This window comes from Schistosoma haematobium, chromosome ZW (assembly GCF_000699445.3).
Source record: "Schistosoma haematobium chromosome ZW, whole genome shotgun sequence".
Lineage (NCBI taxonomy): Eukaryota > Metazoa > Platyhelminthes > Trematoda > Strigeidida > Schistosomatidae > Schistosoma > Schistosoma haematobium.
This window is the reverse complement of record NC_067195.1, coordinates 64,229,152-64,247,422: the sequence shown is the minus strand read 5'-3', so window position 1 is coordinate 64,247,422 and position 18,271 is coordinate 64,229,152. Positions and strand designations below refer to the sequence as shown.

The 18,271-nt window shown below is 30.8% G+C and overlaps 1 protein-coding gene across 3 annotated transcripts in view; it reads right to left on the bottom strand.

Annotated features, from left to right (window-relative positions):
* Window positions 1-18,047, bottom strand: part of PCDH8_1 (Protocadherin 8) — a gene marked incomplete at its 5' end in the record, with an annotated part of 63,046 nt that extends 44,999 nt beyond the window's left edge. Inside the window, 2 exons of one of the 3 annotated variants that reach the window (XM_051212023.1) lie at window positions 5,262-8,050; window positions 15,468-18,047. In XM_051212023.1, coding sequence (XP_051072162.1) covers window positions 8,048-8,050; window positions 15,468-17,240 — 1,776 coding nt within the window. In that variant the 3' untranslated portion in view covers window positions 5,262-8,047. Of the gene's footprint in view, window positions 1-5,261; window positions 8,051-12,616 lie in introns of those variants that run through there. The other 2 variants (XM_051212024.1, XM_035732363.2) reach the window with 2 other exon arrangements.
* Between the last annotated feature and the right edge of the window lie 224 nt (window positions 18,048-18,271).

Here is an 18,271-nt window from a genome sequence, read left to right as displayed (position 1 = left end):
CAGAATAACAAATATGCAAATAATATTTCCCTTATTAATAAAAATATTGTACACCATAATTAAAAACCTTTTTTCTCAAATCATCGTTCTTTCTGAACATAAATGCTACATTAATATCATCTACTATTCTATAAACAAAAGAAGTTATGTAATCAGTTTAGGTGTGTCTCATTTAAAATAGAATAAATAATGCCGAATGCAAATTTCTATAGTTTACTTCATTTTTAATTTCTATATTTTATCTTGTCAAATAAACGGCAGGTATAATACAAATATTATTATTAACAAGTTAATAACAACAATTATTGAACTTGAAAGTATATTGTCAAATCAATTGAACAATGAAAATGGACACACACAAAAAAAACAATTTACCATTGTAACCATAGTTACTAAAAATGAAAAACAGTAGATACATAATCTGTATTCTGAGATAATAAAAAAAAATTAAAGTGCAAAACTTCAAACTTGAAAATTGTTCCGTTTATTTGAATTTATACCTGCCTCAAACGTTTATTATTCCCTAATGATTCATCCTGATTCTTTTTTTTTTAAAAAAATTTAATATCATTTCTGAACTAAAGTTTATCTTGGTTACTTATACTGTTTATATACATTTTATGCGACTGGATTATTATTATGAAACATTAGAATATGTAGAAACATATGGAATTTCAAAAGAAGAAAATTTGCTATGAATAAAAAGAAGAGAATAAAATCATTCAGAAATTGAATGATTTTATTTATATGGGCTTCAATTTGTTTACTCTACTCATATAATGAACTATTTACCATAATAAGTTTTCTTTTCTTTTTTACGCCGTATGTAAAAAATGAATTTTGGTTGAATAAAAACGAAATGTTGTTTACGTTTCATATTGTTGTTGTTGTTTGTTTTGTTTCGTTTTTACGTTGAATTTCAATGTTTACATTGGTTGATATTTCTTTTCTCAGTTGAATGATACGACTAAATGTTATACATTGTATTTGTGAGTTATTATGCTTTTACATATTAAACACTTTTAAGCTCTTATTTATTATTATTATTCCTACTTAATGTAGATAAAATAGTCAAGTTATTTATTTTAATAGAAAGAATAAACGATTAAGAAGAAAACGTTAAATGGCTATCAATAAGCTATACAAAGAATAACAGTAAACTGATTAAAACAATTGTTTGAGGATGATTTTGAGTAGGAAGTAGAATGAGCCATTATTAGTTGTTTTGTTGATGGGAGAATTTGAACTATGTTGTTTTTGTTGTTGTTGTTGTTGTAAAAATTGAGATAGTAACTCACTGATGACAATTGTGAATGTGTTGCTCAATTTTGTGAATTAGTTGAAGTTAGACATTACTACCGTTGGTTGCCGACCAGCTCAGTAGTCTAGTGGTTGGGCGTTCACTCGCCAGACTGATATGTTCTGGTTTCGAATCACATGAGACGGGGGCGTGGATATGCACCACCACAATATGACGAAACGGCCGTTCAGTGCTTCCAGGTTTTCCATAGTGGTCTAGCTTCAATTGTCTCATGATCTCAACTATTGAACTTACTAAAATTTCCACAAAACCGCTTCTAAAATTGAGATAAATTAATGATGAGTTTCTGTTTGATATTTTTACGCCCTAATTCATTACATACCTAAGGTCATTTGATCAAGGACTATTTGGACTATAAAATGAAATCTTATGACAACCAGTTAAAAAGGAGTATGTACTTAATGAACGCACGATTTGATCATCATCATTTATAAGTAAAGTAGAATAACATTAATTAATAAAGGTTTCATGTATGATTACTTTTTCTTATTAAGGATTATACAAACCTTTGATAATAATAAAGTTGTGTTACGGAAAAAGAATCAAATAATTAAAATTATTTTTTTCTGATGTATTATATTGTTTTATGCATTTAGTACATCCTAATTATTTTTGTGTTATTAATCAATGATGGTAAAATATGTCACTGATAAATCTAAATATTTAGATTGTTATCCAAAGAATAAAGGGTGTTAAGTGAACAACGTACATGTTATCGAATGTTCAGTGGGACTATAATTCATTGACAACATTTGAGCGATACTAAGGTAACTTTGAGAATGTTCACCTAGTTATTAGTGTTAAATGAACGTTATTAACCAGTGTGAGGAATTAGAATCATGATCTACGGTTGATGATTGGAGTTAAGAATTAGATTTATGGTTTTTATCACGAATTGACAACAGTTTAAATGCTAAAACTCTACTTAACAAAATGATTGAATGAATTTTGCGTTAAAATTCAAGACCAGTTAATTTGAATCTGATTGATTCGTTCATGAATTACAGTTTCATTGACCATTACGTAAAACATTGAAGTGATAACCGTTTCTCAAGATCATCATCGAAGCTAGCTAGGATGCACTTTCTGTCCTATCTACGACTGAGTGTAGGCCACTCGAGCATTAATTTTTTTAAAATCATTCACACTTTCATCTCATTTGTAAAGGAACACAGATAGTTTTTCTGGACTAATATCTTCTTACATGTTTCTTTGCCTGTTTATGTTCATGATAACCGAAGATAAAGAGCTGTAGGTCTAACTAATATTTATGCTGAACACCGTGAATCTTAGTAAACTTATATAAATCATTAGCTTATTTTCATTCATTTTAATTATTATCAGAGAAATTTTAATGTTTCAAAATATTTTGATCTTTTGTCTAAGATGGTTTATTAGAAAAACTACATGAAAAGTCAGATCATGAATCTTCCAGTGAAGTAAAATATGCTTCTTGAATTTCGCCATAAATCACTGATAATCATTTATTAAATAATGAAATAACTTACTCTGCCTGTAGCTCTCTTAGAGTTACTGCCAGTCCCAAGCACGGGTAAAGGAGGAACGTTGGACATGAAGTCGGTAACCTTATCCCGTAGAAGAAAACTCGCCAAACAGATTGAAGAAATTAAACCATTTACTTACTTACTGGTGGGCGGCCTATGCTCCTCGATGAGGGGTAACAGGCGTAAGTAAGTAATAAATAACTTACGTCTAATGACCTTCTTCAATCAATTTTTCCACATATTATATCAGCTGCCACTTAGGTACAATTACATTAAGTGGTAATCTGCATTCTGATCTAATGGTTTATTTCAATGTTTCAGTAGTTTAATTCATATCAAGCCATTACGAATGACTTGAAGCATTTTAATTTATAACATATGGTTTTGATATCATTTACCATTATTTCAATCTCACGCTTTAGTTAATTTCCATAATTCATTCTAAATTAAAATCAACAAGTTCACTTGGTATTGTTTAAGTGAATCTTCCAATTGATGTTTAAGACAGCAATTGATCAGTTTCTTATTCGCATATGTGCATATGTGCGGATTGCCTCGACATTGTCTTAATTCATAAGCATTATAAACAAAGATGGATAGTGGCCAGCAGTGGAATCCAGGAGGCGTATATCATTCTATTTGGGACTTGTCACCTGAATGTACCTGCATCTCAGAATTGATACTCACTCTGGGACTTTAACCCAGTACCTTTCGATCCAAACGCCATCGCATTACCCACTTAGCTACATCAGCTCTGAGGTGCAGATACATCCATCTGACGAGTCCCAAATAGGACGTAAGGCATGTCCTGGATTGCACTGCTAGCCACTATCCTCTGTAAAAAAACAAATTGTTTTCTTTTACTGATGTTACCTTAATTTACAAGCACCTACATTATTTACGTAAGACAAACGTAAACTCTGTCAAATAAGCTTTTACAGTGACACAAATTAGAGTGTTTTCCTACTTAACAAAATATTACATTGAATACATAAACAACTATTTAAAAAAACAATAACAGTATTGAGTAAATAATCAGTGAAGATCAACACCTTCTTTAATAAAGAGAACAGAAGGAAGTCTCAATTGTTGTCGTAGTTTCAGATTTTACAATGAATGAATGGTCAATTTATAATCCATGTTCTTTTTCTATAAATTAAACCTATTGTTTTCTTATGGAAAAAATACTATTAAGACAAACCTATAAACATATAAGCAAGTTTCATTTAATCATTCATAGAAGACAATTGTAAAATATACAATTACTCAATTGAATTGATTGATGAGATGATATAAAAGAGAAAGAAAAATGAAGAAGTGAATTGTTACAAAAGTTATCATACATTTATCATTTCTTTCTTTATATAACAGAAGCTACCATTCGTTTTTACTATAAACTTAGGAAAAAACAACAACAAACAAATAACTGTCAATCAGTATATAGTCAATTGGTTTTTTTTACTGTTTGCTATGTGTCGTTTTTTTGTCACTTAAAATGCATAACTTTTCTATGTAACACTTAGATAGTGTTCATCGCTTTTGAATTTTAACACGTCTAATATTGAAGTGTATCATCATTGTTGTTAATCTATACGTAGTCATAACTTTTACTTCAAGTGATTTTTCTAAAGAAGCCATAGATATGGTTGCATTTACTAAGTAGTATAAACATAAATATAAGTAGTAGTAGTAGTAGTAGTAGTAGTAGTAGTAGTAGTAGTAGTAGTAGTTATAGTAGTAGTGTGATGTACGATACAAGAAAGATATAAAATTGATGTATTGAATGTATGATTTTCATATTTCACAAAGTTACTACGTGATTTTGCTCAGAAAATCAATCGGTTTTCCCCGCCAAGTCTTCCTTTTCTACAGAGGTAGTAGTAGTAGTAGTAGTAGTAGTAGTAGTAATAGTAGTAGTAGTAGTAACACGAAGTAGTCAAAGAAAAGACGATCAAATAGACCAAAAATAGAATTTACTTTCAACAAAATATTTAAAAAAAACACAACACATTCATAATTGATAGTTGATGTTCATTTGCAGCTTTTTCAAGATCTTTTTTTCGTCATGGTAACAATTAATATAAATGAGATTGTTGTTTTGTTATTCATTATTGTTATGTGGGCGTTTTATTTTATTTCCTGACAAATATCAACTATTCAGACAAACATCATTAGTAAATTAATTACACTAGTTTTTTTTGTTGTTAAATTCCTTATTTTATTATTGAATCTGATCTAACAAGTAATCCTATTTATATACATTGACCATTAAAGTAATACGGTGTAATTATATTCTTTTATCCATGAATTAATTATAATTAATTTTAGAAAATTTATCTTAATTATAATTCATTGAGAAGTAATGGATACTGAATAACATTACTGTTTTGGTTATGAATTTAATGGACTCACTAAGATCAATACAACTGGTGATTAACTTTATGACAAACTGCTCGAGGTAAGTAGGATACCTGAGGAATTGAGTGTATGATCACATTAGAACTTAAATTGGCTAGAAGTGAAGATGTAATCAATGGATTGGGAACAATCAGTATTAAGTTATTTTCAGTTCGATAATATCTGTTAGTCGTCCAAATGTTTATAAAATCTTCTTCTACTTACAGAGTAAGTAATGAAAGTTATTATATGATTGTAAGAATTTTCTGACATAGTAAACATCACAGGACAAAACTCTTTCAAATATATCAGTGCTTCAGGTTCTGAGCTGTGAGTGAGTTCATCTATTCATATATTAATTGACTAAATATAATATGTCATGAGTGATTATTAACTAGATGCACAATAATAAAAGTCATTCAATAAAAGACAACTAGCTATTCGATTCGAAATAATTTACTAAAGTATTAGGTAAAGTAGCTAGTGACAGAAAATGAAAAAGTATTTAACTAAATTACGTTAAAATAATAATAGCGAAACTGTGTTTTTATATAAAATGAATTATCATCCATTTGTCTTAAAACATACTATTTGGTTGGAGTTCAGAATGATACAGTTACATCTAGGGTTTGTCAGAAGTGATAAATATGCAGACGCTGTGGTAGTGAATGACTGCACCTTCAGAAAAGAGGAAGTTATTAATGAGATATAAAGATAAACGGAATATCCTGTAAAGGAGTGTAGGTAGAGCTTACATTAAAAGAATAAGGTTTTTATAAAACAGTCGATATTCGGATGTGCTCAGTGCAAGATTTTCCTTAACCTAACACTGAACAGTGGTGACGTAGAGTGATTGATCAACTCATTTTCTCAACTTATGAGAACTTACGGAAATTCTTGAATATTTTATGATCTAGTTTGAAATATCCTGGTGAGATGATGATGTTAATGCAGTACAGTGTGATTTAAAGTTAACAATCAATTACTTTGTCAAGTACAATGAGAATTGTTGTACAATTTTCTTATATGCATGAAAGGAAATTGATTATCGTAACTTTTAATCAAGTGGGATACTTTTGTTGAACTATTTCGCTTGTTTCCTTTAGCTTGATGAAATATCAATCGAATTCAGTGTATAATCAATCATGATATAAGGAGGCAATAAACTAATCCCACTGACAATTAGTCCCTTGCATTCAACAAAGCTTAATCAATTAAAACATTAAAATGCCTTTAATATATTTGGAGAGAACTACTGTATATTCGTAAACTGAAGTGAAACTAACTTTCAGCTCTCTATAGTTTTCTGTAATTATCTAGCCGGAGTCATTTTGAGATGAAAATGATTTTCACAATTCTTTATTTATTGATAATGCTAACTTTGAAATGATTTATATTACTCAACAGAAGTTTTCTTAATAACTGACCATAGGTAATTAGCAGGGGGTTCGTAACAGAAAAAGGTGTAAAACAAATTTATTTAACTTTGATTAAAATTGAAGTAGTCTAGACTAGGTGAACTCAATTTCTTATTTGTGTTTCACTTCACATTCATCTGTCTGCTGTAGTTCATGTTGGTTTTATTGATGATAAAAGTTATATAAAACTTCTATTTTTCTCTACGGGGCATACTTAGAAACATAAATTTGGTGAATTACGGAGTGAAAACAAACATTAATGAACTTGATCTTTCTAATTGTTATTCAAACTTAATTAAGTAATCACAGTACGGAGAACTCAATGTGAGGTCAACAATACAACAACGATTTCTACCAAAACCATAAATTTGAGTTGTTAAGTCTTCCCATGTTTTTTACATGAGGAAGACCATTGTCTTTACATACGAAGTGGAGTTATATTTGGTTTATTATTCATGATCTGCCAATGTCGATAATCGATGGCTTGAACATATTTTGTATCACGAAGTGGATTAAGCCAGACAGATGCGGATAACCAAGATGCGCTGAATATCTGTTTCTTACTCGTATATGACTTTCAAATGTTCGTACTGATAACCCAACAACGGATTAAACTCTAGAAAGTGTTCACTCTGTGAGACCTAATAATCAAACAAACTCAACAATCCCCACAACCCCTCAATCAGAACTATCATGTGCTTACTGGTAACTAACTTTGAGAGGACATTTCCGTAATGCTTTCAAGAAACCGTGACCAGTAAAGCTAATACGTGTAAGGCAGTGACCGACGTAAGACAAACGACGTTGGTCATGGAAAGTCGTAGATTGACTTAATTTAGATAGTACCATTTTTGGATGCCGACTCAATGGTCTAAAGATTACGCTTTCGCGCGAGACAGGTGCTGGATTCAACACTCCGTGTTGTGGAAGCACACCACCGAAGAGTCTTTTCTTGGACGAAACGGCCTTCTAGTGGTTCCAGATTTTCACTAGTGCTTTCAACCTGATCGGTTCATGATTTTAATGAGACTCAACAATCTTTACAGCCCTTTACATAAAATGTACATAAACATATCATCATTATTGACCTAACTGCTTGTTTTGCTTACTTCCTAACTCTATCACCACCTTTAGACATCAGAATTACAATCTCGTATATTCTAGTCATTGTCACTCATAATAAAAATGATAAAAGTATATTTGTCTTTTTCAGAATACACGAAAGAATATTTCAAACTGTCTAATCTCAATTTTTCTTACAAAATATCAATTCAAAATGAAAGTTTATATGGTTTGTATCATTGAAATCATTTTCAACAAAATACGAAGTTTCGTCAAATGTGCTTGCATTCTGATTCATTATTGCACTGTTATGCTTTTTCTTCTGTTTTGCATGAAATTGACCTTCACTACTCATACCATAGAAATATTAAATTAATTAGAAACCTTAAGAAAATACTATTTTAATATCAAAATACATTGCGAAATAATAATAATTAGAATCAGTACTTCTTACTGAGTTCAACTAATTTACTTAATTTAAATACTGGACGGCCGTTTCGTCATATTGTGGGACTCTTCTGCAGTGCGCATTCACGACCCCACATCGCAGGATTCGAAACCAGGACATGTCAGTCTCGCTCGTGAACGCTCAACCACTAGACTACTGAGTTGGCCGGTATCCAACCGTGTTAATGTCTAACTTCAACTAATCTACAAAATTGAGCAACACATTCACCATTGTCATCAGTGAGTTACCATCTCACAACTGACCCGGTCGAACTCCACTGGTCACTGCTTCTCATTAGAACTCGAGGATATACCTCTTGAATCCAGTCATTAGTGAGCATATGTTGATTAATGTCAGAAGGTGTTTTGTGGATATTGTAGTAGTTTCAATAGTTGAAATCATGAGCCACTCGGAGCTAGACCACCATGGAAAACCTTCAATCACTGAACGGCCGTTTCATCCTAGTACGGGACTTCTCAGCAGTGCTTATCCACAATCCAGCCAGCTGGATTCGAATCTGGGATCCCCTATATCGTGTGTGAGAGCTTAACTTTTATACCACTGAGCCAGCACCCAACGGTTCAAATCCCGCAGGCGGGATTGTAGATATGCACTGCTAATGAGTCCTATACTAAAAGCTTCCAGGTTTTCTATATAGTTTAACTTTAATTGATACATGAATTCAACTATCAAATTACTACAATCTCCACAAAAACCCTACTTTCTAATAATTTACTTAACATGAAAAAATAAGAAAATACTTCGAATTTTCTCTTCTATATATATATATATATATATATATATATATATATATATATATTCTTTTCTTTTCTTAGGTATTATTAATATATGAATGTTTAAACCGGGAATGAGAAAAAGTCAGTGTGTTATAGAATATTCTAATATATATCTATTTTCTTTTTTTTAAAAAACAGATAATATCTCAAGTGAATAAAAATGTGTGTATAAATATCTCTGACTAGTTTTTCCATTGTTACTAGGATAAATGTAATAAGAACATTATTTATACTATCATCAATAATAACTTGAACTAATATAAAAATCTCTAATGAAATTATTATTTTTTTTTGTGAAACAATTTTCATTTGCATAAGTTATTTAATTAAGAGTGACGAACAGCTATAGAGTGTAGAAGAATGAAAAAGGGGTAATTAAGTACAAGCAAATATGTTTTTATTTTTCGCTTGATGATTTAGTTTTATATCATAATGATTCATAACATATAAAAATTATCAAAATGGATTTTGTGGAGATTTTAGAAATTTCACTGATTGAAATCATGAATCAGTTGAAGCTAGACCACCATAGAAAACCTGGAAGCATTGGACGGCAATTTCGTCCTAGTATGGGACTCCTCACCGTTTGATGCCGGCTCAGTGGTCTAGTTGGTTAAGCGCCTGGCGTGAGACTGATAGGTCCTGGGTTCTAATCTCGCGGGGGGCGGGATCGTGGATGCGTACTGCTTAGGAGTCCCACAATATGACGAAATGGCTGTCCAGTGCTTGTAGGCTTTCCATAGTGGTCTAGCTTCAATTGACTCATGATTTCAACCAGTGAAATATGAAAATTAGTTTCATATAATCGTAGAATATCGGGTAAAGAGACAACAACAAGAAAAAAAGAAAACTTTATCCTATAGTGAATTAGTTAAACATTTAGCAAACTGATTTGTTGATGTGATCAATCTTCAGTGAAATATTATATTCAAAAGTGTATCTTGTAAACTTATGCAGACTTAAATATCGAAGTTCTTATAAAGCATGATATACAGTCAAGATATTTAAATATATTATTCCTTTTCGACGAAATCATTTACTTCAACTGTACATTCGTATATATAGTTATATGGTAAATGGATGTTTATAGGATTTCATTGAACAGAAAATTTTCTTCGCTGGATTCTCTTTTTCTTATTCAATGAGATTATAGACTATTTTATTCCATTATTCCATTTTAATTCTGTTTTATTAAGGGAAACGCATAATCAACACTCAGGAATGATATTAACATTAGTATTTGTATAAGTAGTAAAAAATGTAATAGTCTAATTTAACTTGAGTACCAATATTGTATCATTCTCAAAGCAAAATAATTGACAAAACTTAGCATATATTGCGAAAGAGGAAAAGAAAATTGACAATTCTATAATCTAGTCTATTTTAAATAAAACTTCTAGAAAATATAACAGTCTAGTTGCATTCTCTTTTTATTTCTTTTAAAGATCATCAGAACTATTATCCTAGAATCAGTAAAGTGGACAGTTAAAACATTACAAACATCATAAAATGTTATGTTTCATATGTGATATAGTATATAAAACGAATGGAACTAATAACAGACAACAACGATAATAATATGTTACATTTCAGTGAAAATTGACCCAGTTACATGAAAATAGTATAAATTATTTTGTGTATCACCATGTCAAGTTTCTAGTATTATCTATATCGATTGATTTAAACGGTAGCATATGGAACGAATACCTTTAAATTTGTGATATATTTTTTTTCCACTTGACCTATTACTCTTAGACAATCAGTATTTCACGCTTATCCAATTGTATTCTAATATGATAAGAATGTCGAATTAAATCAATAATCAGATATTAGTAATTTTCCTTAAAAACTGGATATGTATATATATAAGGAATATGAAACAGACAATGTCAGTAAATTAATCTAACGCTATAGTGGAGAAGGAAGTATATTGTAAACTTACAAAATAGATTTTTACTCTAAAAAATGAACAAAATACGTCAAATGTAATTTCTGTTACATTTTCTATTATAGAAAGGACAACAGAATATTGACTGGATTTTTTAGTTCGTTGAAATGACTTAAGACTAATAAATCAAGTGATTAACATTGACACAATTGAATTTTACTATGTGAAGCGAATTCTGAAATGTATATGGTCTATTTTTCGTATTTAGTTTTCTGTTATCATTCATGTACAATATGAAATGACATTCTTCTTTTTCGATCTCTGTGTAATAAATATTTTCACTGCGGAACATTACAGTAGGTAGAATGGAAATAGTAAAGATTCATAGTAGGAAATTATAATCAGTTGTATTTCTTAGTCACATTATTCATCTGTATAATTGAAAGACAAAAGGAACATTTACATCTACTCAAATATGAAGACAGTTCTATTGTATAGTGCGGGAACTTGGAGAACTACGAAAGCCTTTATCTAAAAGATACAAGTGTTTATTAACATTTGTCTACTCAAAATACTTCGAATCCGTTGGCCAGATACTATAAACAACAACCTACTATGAGAGAGAACAAACCAGATCTCAATGGAGGAAGAAATCAGGTAGAAGCGCTGGAAGTGGATAAGACACACATTAAGGAAAGCACCTAGTTGTGTCACAAAGTGATCCCTCACCTGGAACCCTCAGGGCCAAAGGAGAAGAGGCATACCAAAAAAGACATTACGCCGTACAATAGGGACAGATATGAAAAGAATGAACAACAATTGAAGAGATTTAGAAAGGAAGGCCCAAGACAGAGTGGATTGGAGAATGGTGGTTGACAACCTATGCCCCGTTGGGGGGGGCGTAACAGGCTAAATAAATAAATAAGTAAAAATCAGTGCAGAGAGAAATTTACGTTGACATGTTAACAAGTAATTCTTTAACCAAACAAACACATACTTATAGACGTGTTATTTTTGAATACTGTTTAAGTAGTTTAACGCAACGAAATCGATCTGAGAAAGATCTTATTAGTAACTATTTTTACGTGCCATATTTCTTTAAAAAATGTAAGATATTCTTTAAGATTTTGTTTGTTTAGGTGTTAGCACAAAATTGTAATATTAAGCTATTTCATAGACGTATATTGGAAAAGACAGTGATACATTATTCGAAATAACATTTACATTCAAGAGGCCACGTAATATATATGTATTAGAAAGTTGATATATTATCGATACCCATTAAAAACTGATAAAATGTACGTTGACAATTATTCAAGCTTTACAGTTCATTTTTGTTGATTGTACAAACACAATTATACTATTTCGATAATGTAATTAGAAGACGATGATTATCAGAACTAGGTGATATATTAGCGCAATACATTTCGAACAATCTGATCACACATATACTTGTTAAAAGCATTTATATATAAAAATAAAAGGCCAACTAGACTAGAAACGGGGCAAGAGTGTTAGTTTTTCTTCAATTTATTTTTAAGGTAACTCATCAATTTTAAAATAGAATGATGAAATATTTGAAATAATTCATTTCCATTTTTGAATTATGTAAATCAAGCAACTTGAAACATTTCAAATCAAAAACAAATTGCAAATTATCAAATAGGTATCACTACCAAGGTTTGATTTGATAATTTCGAATCAATTGAGCATTGGGTAGATTGTTATTCCCTGAAGAGGTGACTTACACTAAGCCACGAAACGTCAGAAAACCTAATTTTTCTACTCATTGGGATATTACAAATATACTATAAATTCTGTAAAAATAAATATTTATATTTTGATCATTAAAGTTATACTAAACTTATTTAACATCATTCCAACAGGACTATCACAACCATCGTCGAAATATACAAATATTGATTAACTATTTTCTATTCGAAATACTTTGGATTTGTTGGCCATATACTATCAGCAACAATCTATTGTGAGAGAGAACAAACCAGATCCCAACGGAAGAAGAAATTAGGAAGAAGCGCTGGAAGTGGATAAGACACACATTGAGAAAATTACCCAACTGCGTCCGTCAGTTGAAATCCTCAAGATCAAAGGAGAAGAGAAAAACTGAAAAACGCACAGCACCGAGAATTGAAGGTAGATGTTAAAAGGATTAATAGTATCTGAAAACAATTGGAAAGAATTGTCTACGACAAAGTGGATAGAGAATGCTGGTGAGTGGCCTATGCTCCTTCATGAGGGGTAACAGGCGTAAGTAAGTGTATAATATTCATTGCCTAACGATGTTAAGTTTGAAGTTTTTTTTGTTGATGAAAGTATTTTGATGGTCAAATGGTAAGTATAAACTGTTATAAAGGCCGTAAAACATTTCTCGTAATAAGAACTATTATTGTATTAAGTCTATCATTTTTAGTTTCATATTTATGTCTTACTGTTAAACAAAAAAATGTAATGAAAAATATTTGATGGACAAGATTAAATGCATTATCCCATTCCCTTTTTTCTTCATTTAATTGTATAATGATATACTTTAGTCGTCAGGTTTAAGAAATATTTCAGAAAGAATTGTTTTAAGGTTGCAGTCAACGAAATTAGAGCGTGTTATGGTTGAAACTTAGTGTACATTACATTGTTTTGTTTTCGAAATTCAGAATAAGTGTTTATTATGCAATAGACCATTCGTATTAGTTTATTTTCGACAATATCTAAGAGTATGCCATTGAATATCTACGGTTAGTTTTCATACCCTTATCACTATTGCAAATAGAATATCAGAATCTTACACAACAAATCAAAGATATAAAGAAATCCTTAGTTAAACCTTTATAAAGATGGCAAATAAACAGGTCTTTCTCGATGAAAGTGGAAGATTTGCAAAAATAATTTAATTTTCGAAAATTCTGATTTATAAACCCACTTTGTTTAAAAAAAGCTGATAACGTGGCTTATAAACGCTCACAATGGAAAAGATGTATCGTAGATGCGCACTGCTGAGGAGTCCCATACTAGGATGAAACGGCCGTCCAGTGCTTCCAGGTTTTCCATGGTAGTCTAGCTTCAATTGACTCATGATTTCAATCTGTGAAATATTCCTTTTCTGTCATTCCCTAGATCTTAAGTTTTGAAATTATATTACATCTTTTATTTGGTAAATACACATGATCTATGATTAATTCTTTTTTCTGAAGCTGATACAATAACTACTTATAGAAGTTTGGTATTCAATTTAATAATTTTTAAACTGTACTTTTATTGTAGGGCTAGTTCGATCAAATTATATTTGTTTAGGTTCCAATTTTTCTATGATTGACTAAATGATGCAACCAATGAAAATCAAAGAACACTGAACTAACTCTCTTCAATCCTAGTTTCCTAACTCATTAACGATGATTATTTTCATTCTTTACTGAAGCTAATAATTCTAAATGCTGTTAAATTAATTTCTTATAGTATTTTCTTCATATAGGGATGAATATTAAAGAGGGAGAATGTATTTGTAACATCTTAGCGAATGGATTTGAAGTAAATTCAATGTTTTGTCTGGTAATCTGGTCCAAGCTTTTTCATGGAAATATATTTCCAGACGAAACGTTGGATTTACTTCAAATTCATTCGCTGGGATTTTACAAATACATTCTTCCTCTTTAATGTCTCACATTAACTCGGCGCTCAAATACTGTGAAACTATCCGATCAAATTTAGGGACAAATATGTTTGTAAAATATTCAATCTATCATCATCCTCATCGAATTTTCAATCCGGACTACATAAATAGAGATAACAAAAAAAAGTACCATAATGTGCTAAAATCTGATTAATATTCTCAGATCATTTTCAGAACTGAATATAAAACAAAGAAATCCTATCAAAACTGTAGATAAGTGTGGATGTTTCTGTTAGGCAAACATTATAAATTAGAAAAAGAGATTTTAATCACACACACATATATATACAAAACTACAATTTAACAAGAATGATGGATCTTTAAAAGGAGGAAATTAGACATCAACTGTTCCAAAGGAGAAAAACTTTGAATAAACTAAGGTCAAAACATTTTTTGTTGTTAATTTTTCATACACTTTTTTATTAGTAAACAAAATTCCAACTCATAAACATAATCTGTAAATAGTTAAAATGAATAACCAATTTTATTATCCTCATGATCTAAACTATTGAAACTACTACAATACGAATCAACATATGCTCGCTAGTGACTGGATTCAAGATGTATATCCTGAAGTTCTAATGAGAAGTAGTGACCAGTGGAGTTCAACCGAGTCAATTGTGAGATGGTAACTCACTGATGACAATGGTGGATATGTTGCTCAATTTTGTGGATTAGTTGAAGTTAGACATTAACACGGTTGGATACCGGCCAACTCAGTAGTCTAGTGGTTGAGCGTTCACGAGCGAGACTGACATGTCCTGGTTTCGAATCCTGCGATGTGGGGTCGTGAATGCGCACTGCAGAAGAGTCCCACAATATGACGAAACAGCCATCCAGTGCTTCCAGGTTTTCCATAGTGGTCTAGCTTCAATTAACTCGTGATCTCAACTATTGAAATATTCTTTTTTATTAAGAAAATTTTAAAAAACGTTTTGAAATGACTTACTTGACTTGTTCGTATTATTCCAGTTTGTGATTCAATAATAAAATGTTTATAAACTCCATCGTCTGTTTGTGTACTATCAGATTTATGTAAATCTTTTCCCTCTTCATTAAATGATAATGTTGAAGTAGGTGCAAATTTATAACTTAAAATAGCAGCTCTATCTCTATCTAATGCTGTAGTTGTAAGAATATCCATTCCTGGTGGTGCATTTTCTGGTACTCGACTAACATAAACACGACGTGAAAATTCCGGTTGAAATTCATTAACATCCATTATTTGTACTGTAATCACTCTAGCTGAAGTTAGTTGTTGTGGTTTACCATAATCATGACAAACAACTGTTGTACGTACAGTTGATTCACTTTCATAATCAAATACTTTCGCAGTACGTAATGAATAAATTCCTGGAGTACTAGGAGTAAGTATAAAATTTTGGGTGGTCTTTTCACCGTTTGATAATATGTTACTATTCGTATCATTTAACGAACATGATACTTTAGAATTATCACCAGTATCATCATCACGAACAGTTAAAACTGCTATTTGACTTGGTGGAGAATTCTCTAAGATACTTAATTCGTCACCGGGTTTTGGTTCATTGAAATTGTTATGATCTGATTCACCTGTTTTTGACTCAATTCCTTTATTTTGATCGATTGAGCCAGTAACTAGTGCTGCTCCTGCAGCCACAGCATGAATTGATGGTGGGAAATTATTCACATCTTCCACAGTAAATGTGATGTCAGCAGTTGAATTCTCATCTCCACTGCATGCTCTATTTACTGCATCACATGCAATAATTTTGAATTCATAGCTATCACGTATATTTGCTGCTAACGGTCTTTTTAGTTTAATTTCACCGGTATCTCGAACAAGCTCAAATGTTTCAGTTAAATCGGAATCAATTTTTCCATGAAAACTGTACATAACCCTGCCTCTTTCTCCTGAATCAATATCAGTAGCGTTCAGTTGTAATACTACAGTACCAACTGGAATATTTTCAATTAATCGTTTATTAAATCGGGTGTTTGCTAAACGTGGGCTATTGTCATTTTCGTCAAGAATTTGGATTTCTAGTGTTTGTCGTGTACATGCACCAGGATCACATGCTTCTAAGCTTGCCTTATATTCAGATACTTGTTCTCTATCAAGTGGACGTAATAATTCTAAACGAACTGTAGGGAGTCCAGATAAATCTAGTTTAAATGTGCCTGTAGGTTCGACAAGAGTATAACGTTGTATCTGATTTTCAGGGTCAATATCTGCATCTGTCGCTGCATTAATACTTATTAATGTGCCCACAGCAGTAGCTTCAGATAAAGTAACTGTCTGACTTTGTGCATTGAATGTTGGTCTATTGTCATTTTGATCTTGAATTTCCACTTTCAATAAAACACTAGCGGCAAATTCTCCCGCAGCTTTATTTGTTACAAAAATACTAGCTTTTAATTCACATGTAATCACACCACAACAAAGTTTAAATTCCGGACATAGTCGTTCTCTATCAACTAAACGTCCAACACGTATTTCACCACTTGTTGGTGTGACTGTAAAAAATGTACTATCAGTTAAAAAATGCATTTGTGATCGTAAATTAACGGGTAAACTTGATATAACTGAACCAATACGTGTAGATGGTGCAATTTCTTCACGCATACGAAGACGTAATTCAATTTCATCTACCGCTAGACATTTTCTTGATAATAGTAAAACCCAATGAAAAATACATAAAATGAACGTTAACTGATAGTAACGGCAGTATAAATAATTCATTATTTAATCAGTAAACTTTGATATAGTTGGAGTTTGATTTAGAAGAGGTTAATAATATTAATTATCCACAATTTCATGTTTATAGAAATCCATAATGATAAAGTAATTCTTGTAGTATATACAGCAATCGTAGTGGTTAGATACAGATTAACTCAAGAAATATATATATGTTTCTCTTCTTTTTTTAAATTATGTATTCATTAATTCAAAGCACCTATCCATGATGAAAATTATAAATTGTAAAGTATAAACCATCATATGTGGTCAAAGAATCTTCGAATTGTGAGCGATAAAGGCACATATTATACATAGATATACATATATATACATATATATTTGTGTATTAATGCAGTTTGACTATTATACAGACAGACCATTTGAAAGTTCCCCTATTGTGCATACTGAAACAAAGTGTTGATTTGTGCAGTTAGTCTAGTAATTCAGACTTTAAAACATCTTTTTTTTTAAAAAAAAGTGTATGTATATGCATACGTACATATAAACATCCGGTATTCATTTAGAAATAGTATGTTCAATGAAAACTTTGTATAATCCTTTTAAAACTGAAATATGTGTATACAAAATGAAAAATAATAAAAACAAGTCGGTCTAAGTTATACACCATGAACTCATGTAAATATATAAATAGAAAGGAAAAAACCCTGTTCTATGCCAATGTAAAATGTTAATCCAATTTATGATAATGCTTTTATATGAAGCATCAAGTGAAAAATATATATATACAAAATAATAATAATAACAATGATAACTAGTATAGTGAGTGTATTGAAATGAGAAGAACTGAGGTTTCTATGCGTGAAATTGGTTCAATGACCTTGAAAGGATTTTTAAAATTATAAACAGTTACAATTGGGAAACAATCTGTAAATAGACATGTGTTGTTGGGTAGAGAAATATATATATATAAGGATAGATATAAGGACATATAAACCTAACCAATAATATTAAAATGATAGGAACCCACAAATGATGATCATATTATTGTCTACTAATCTGAAACATGTGGAGAT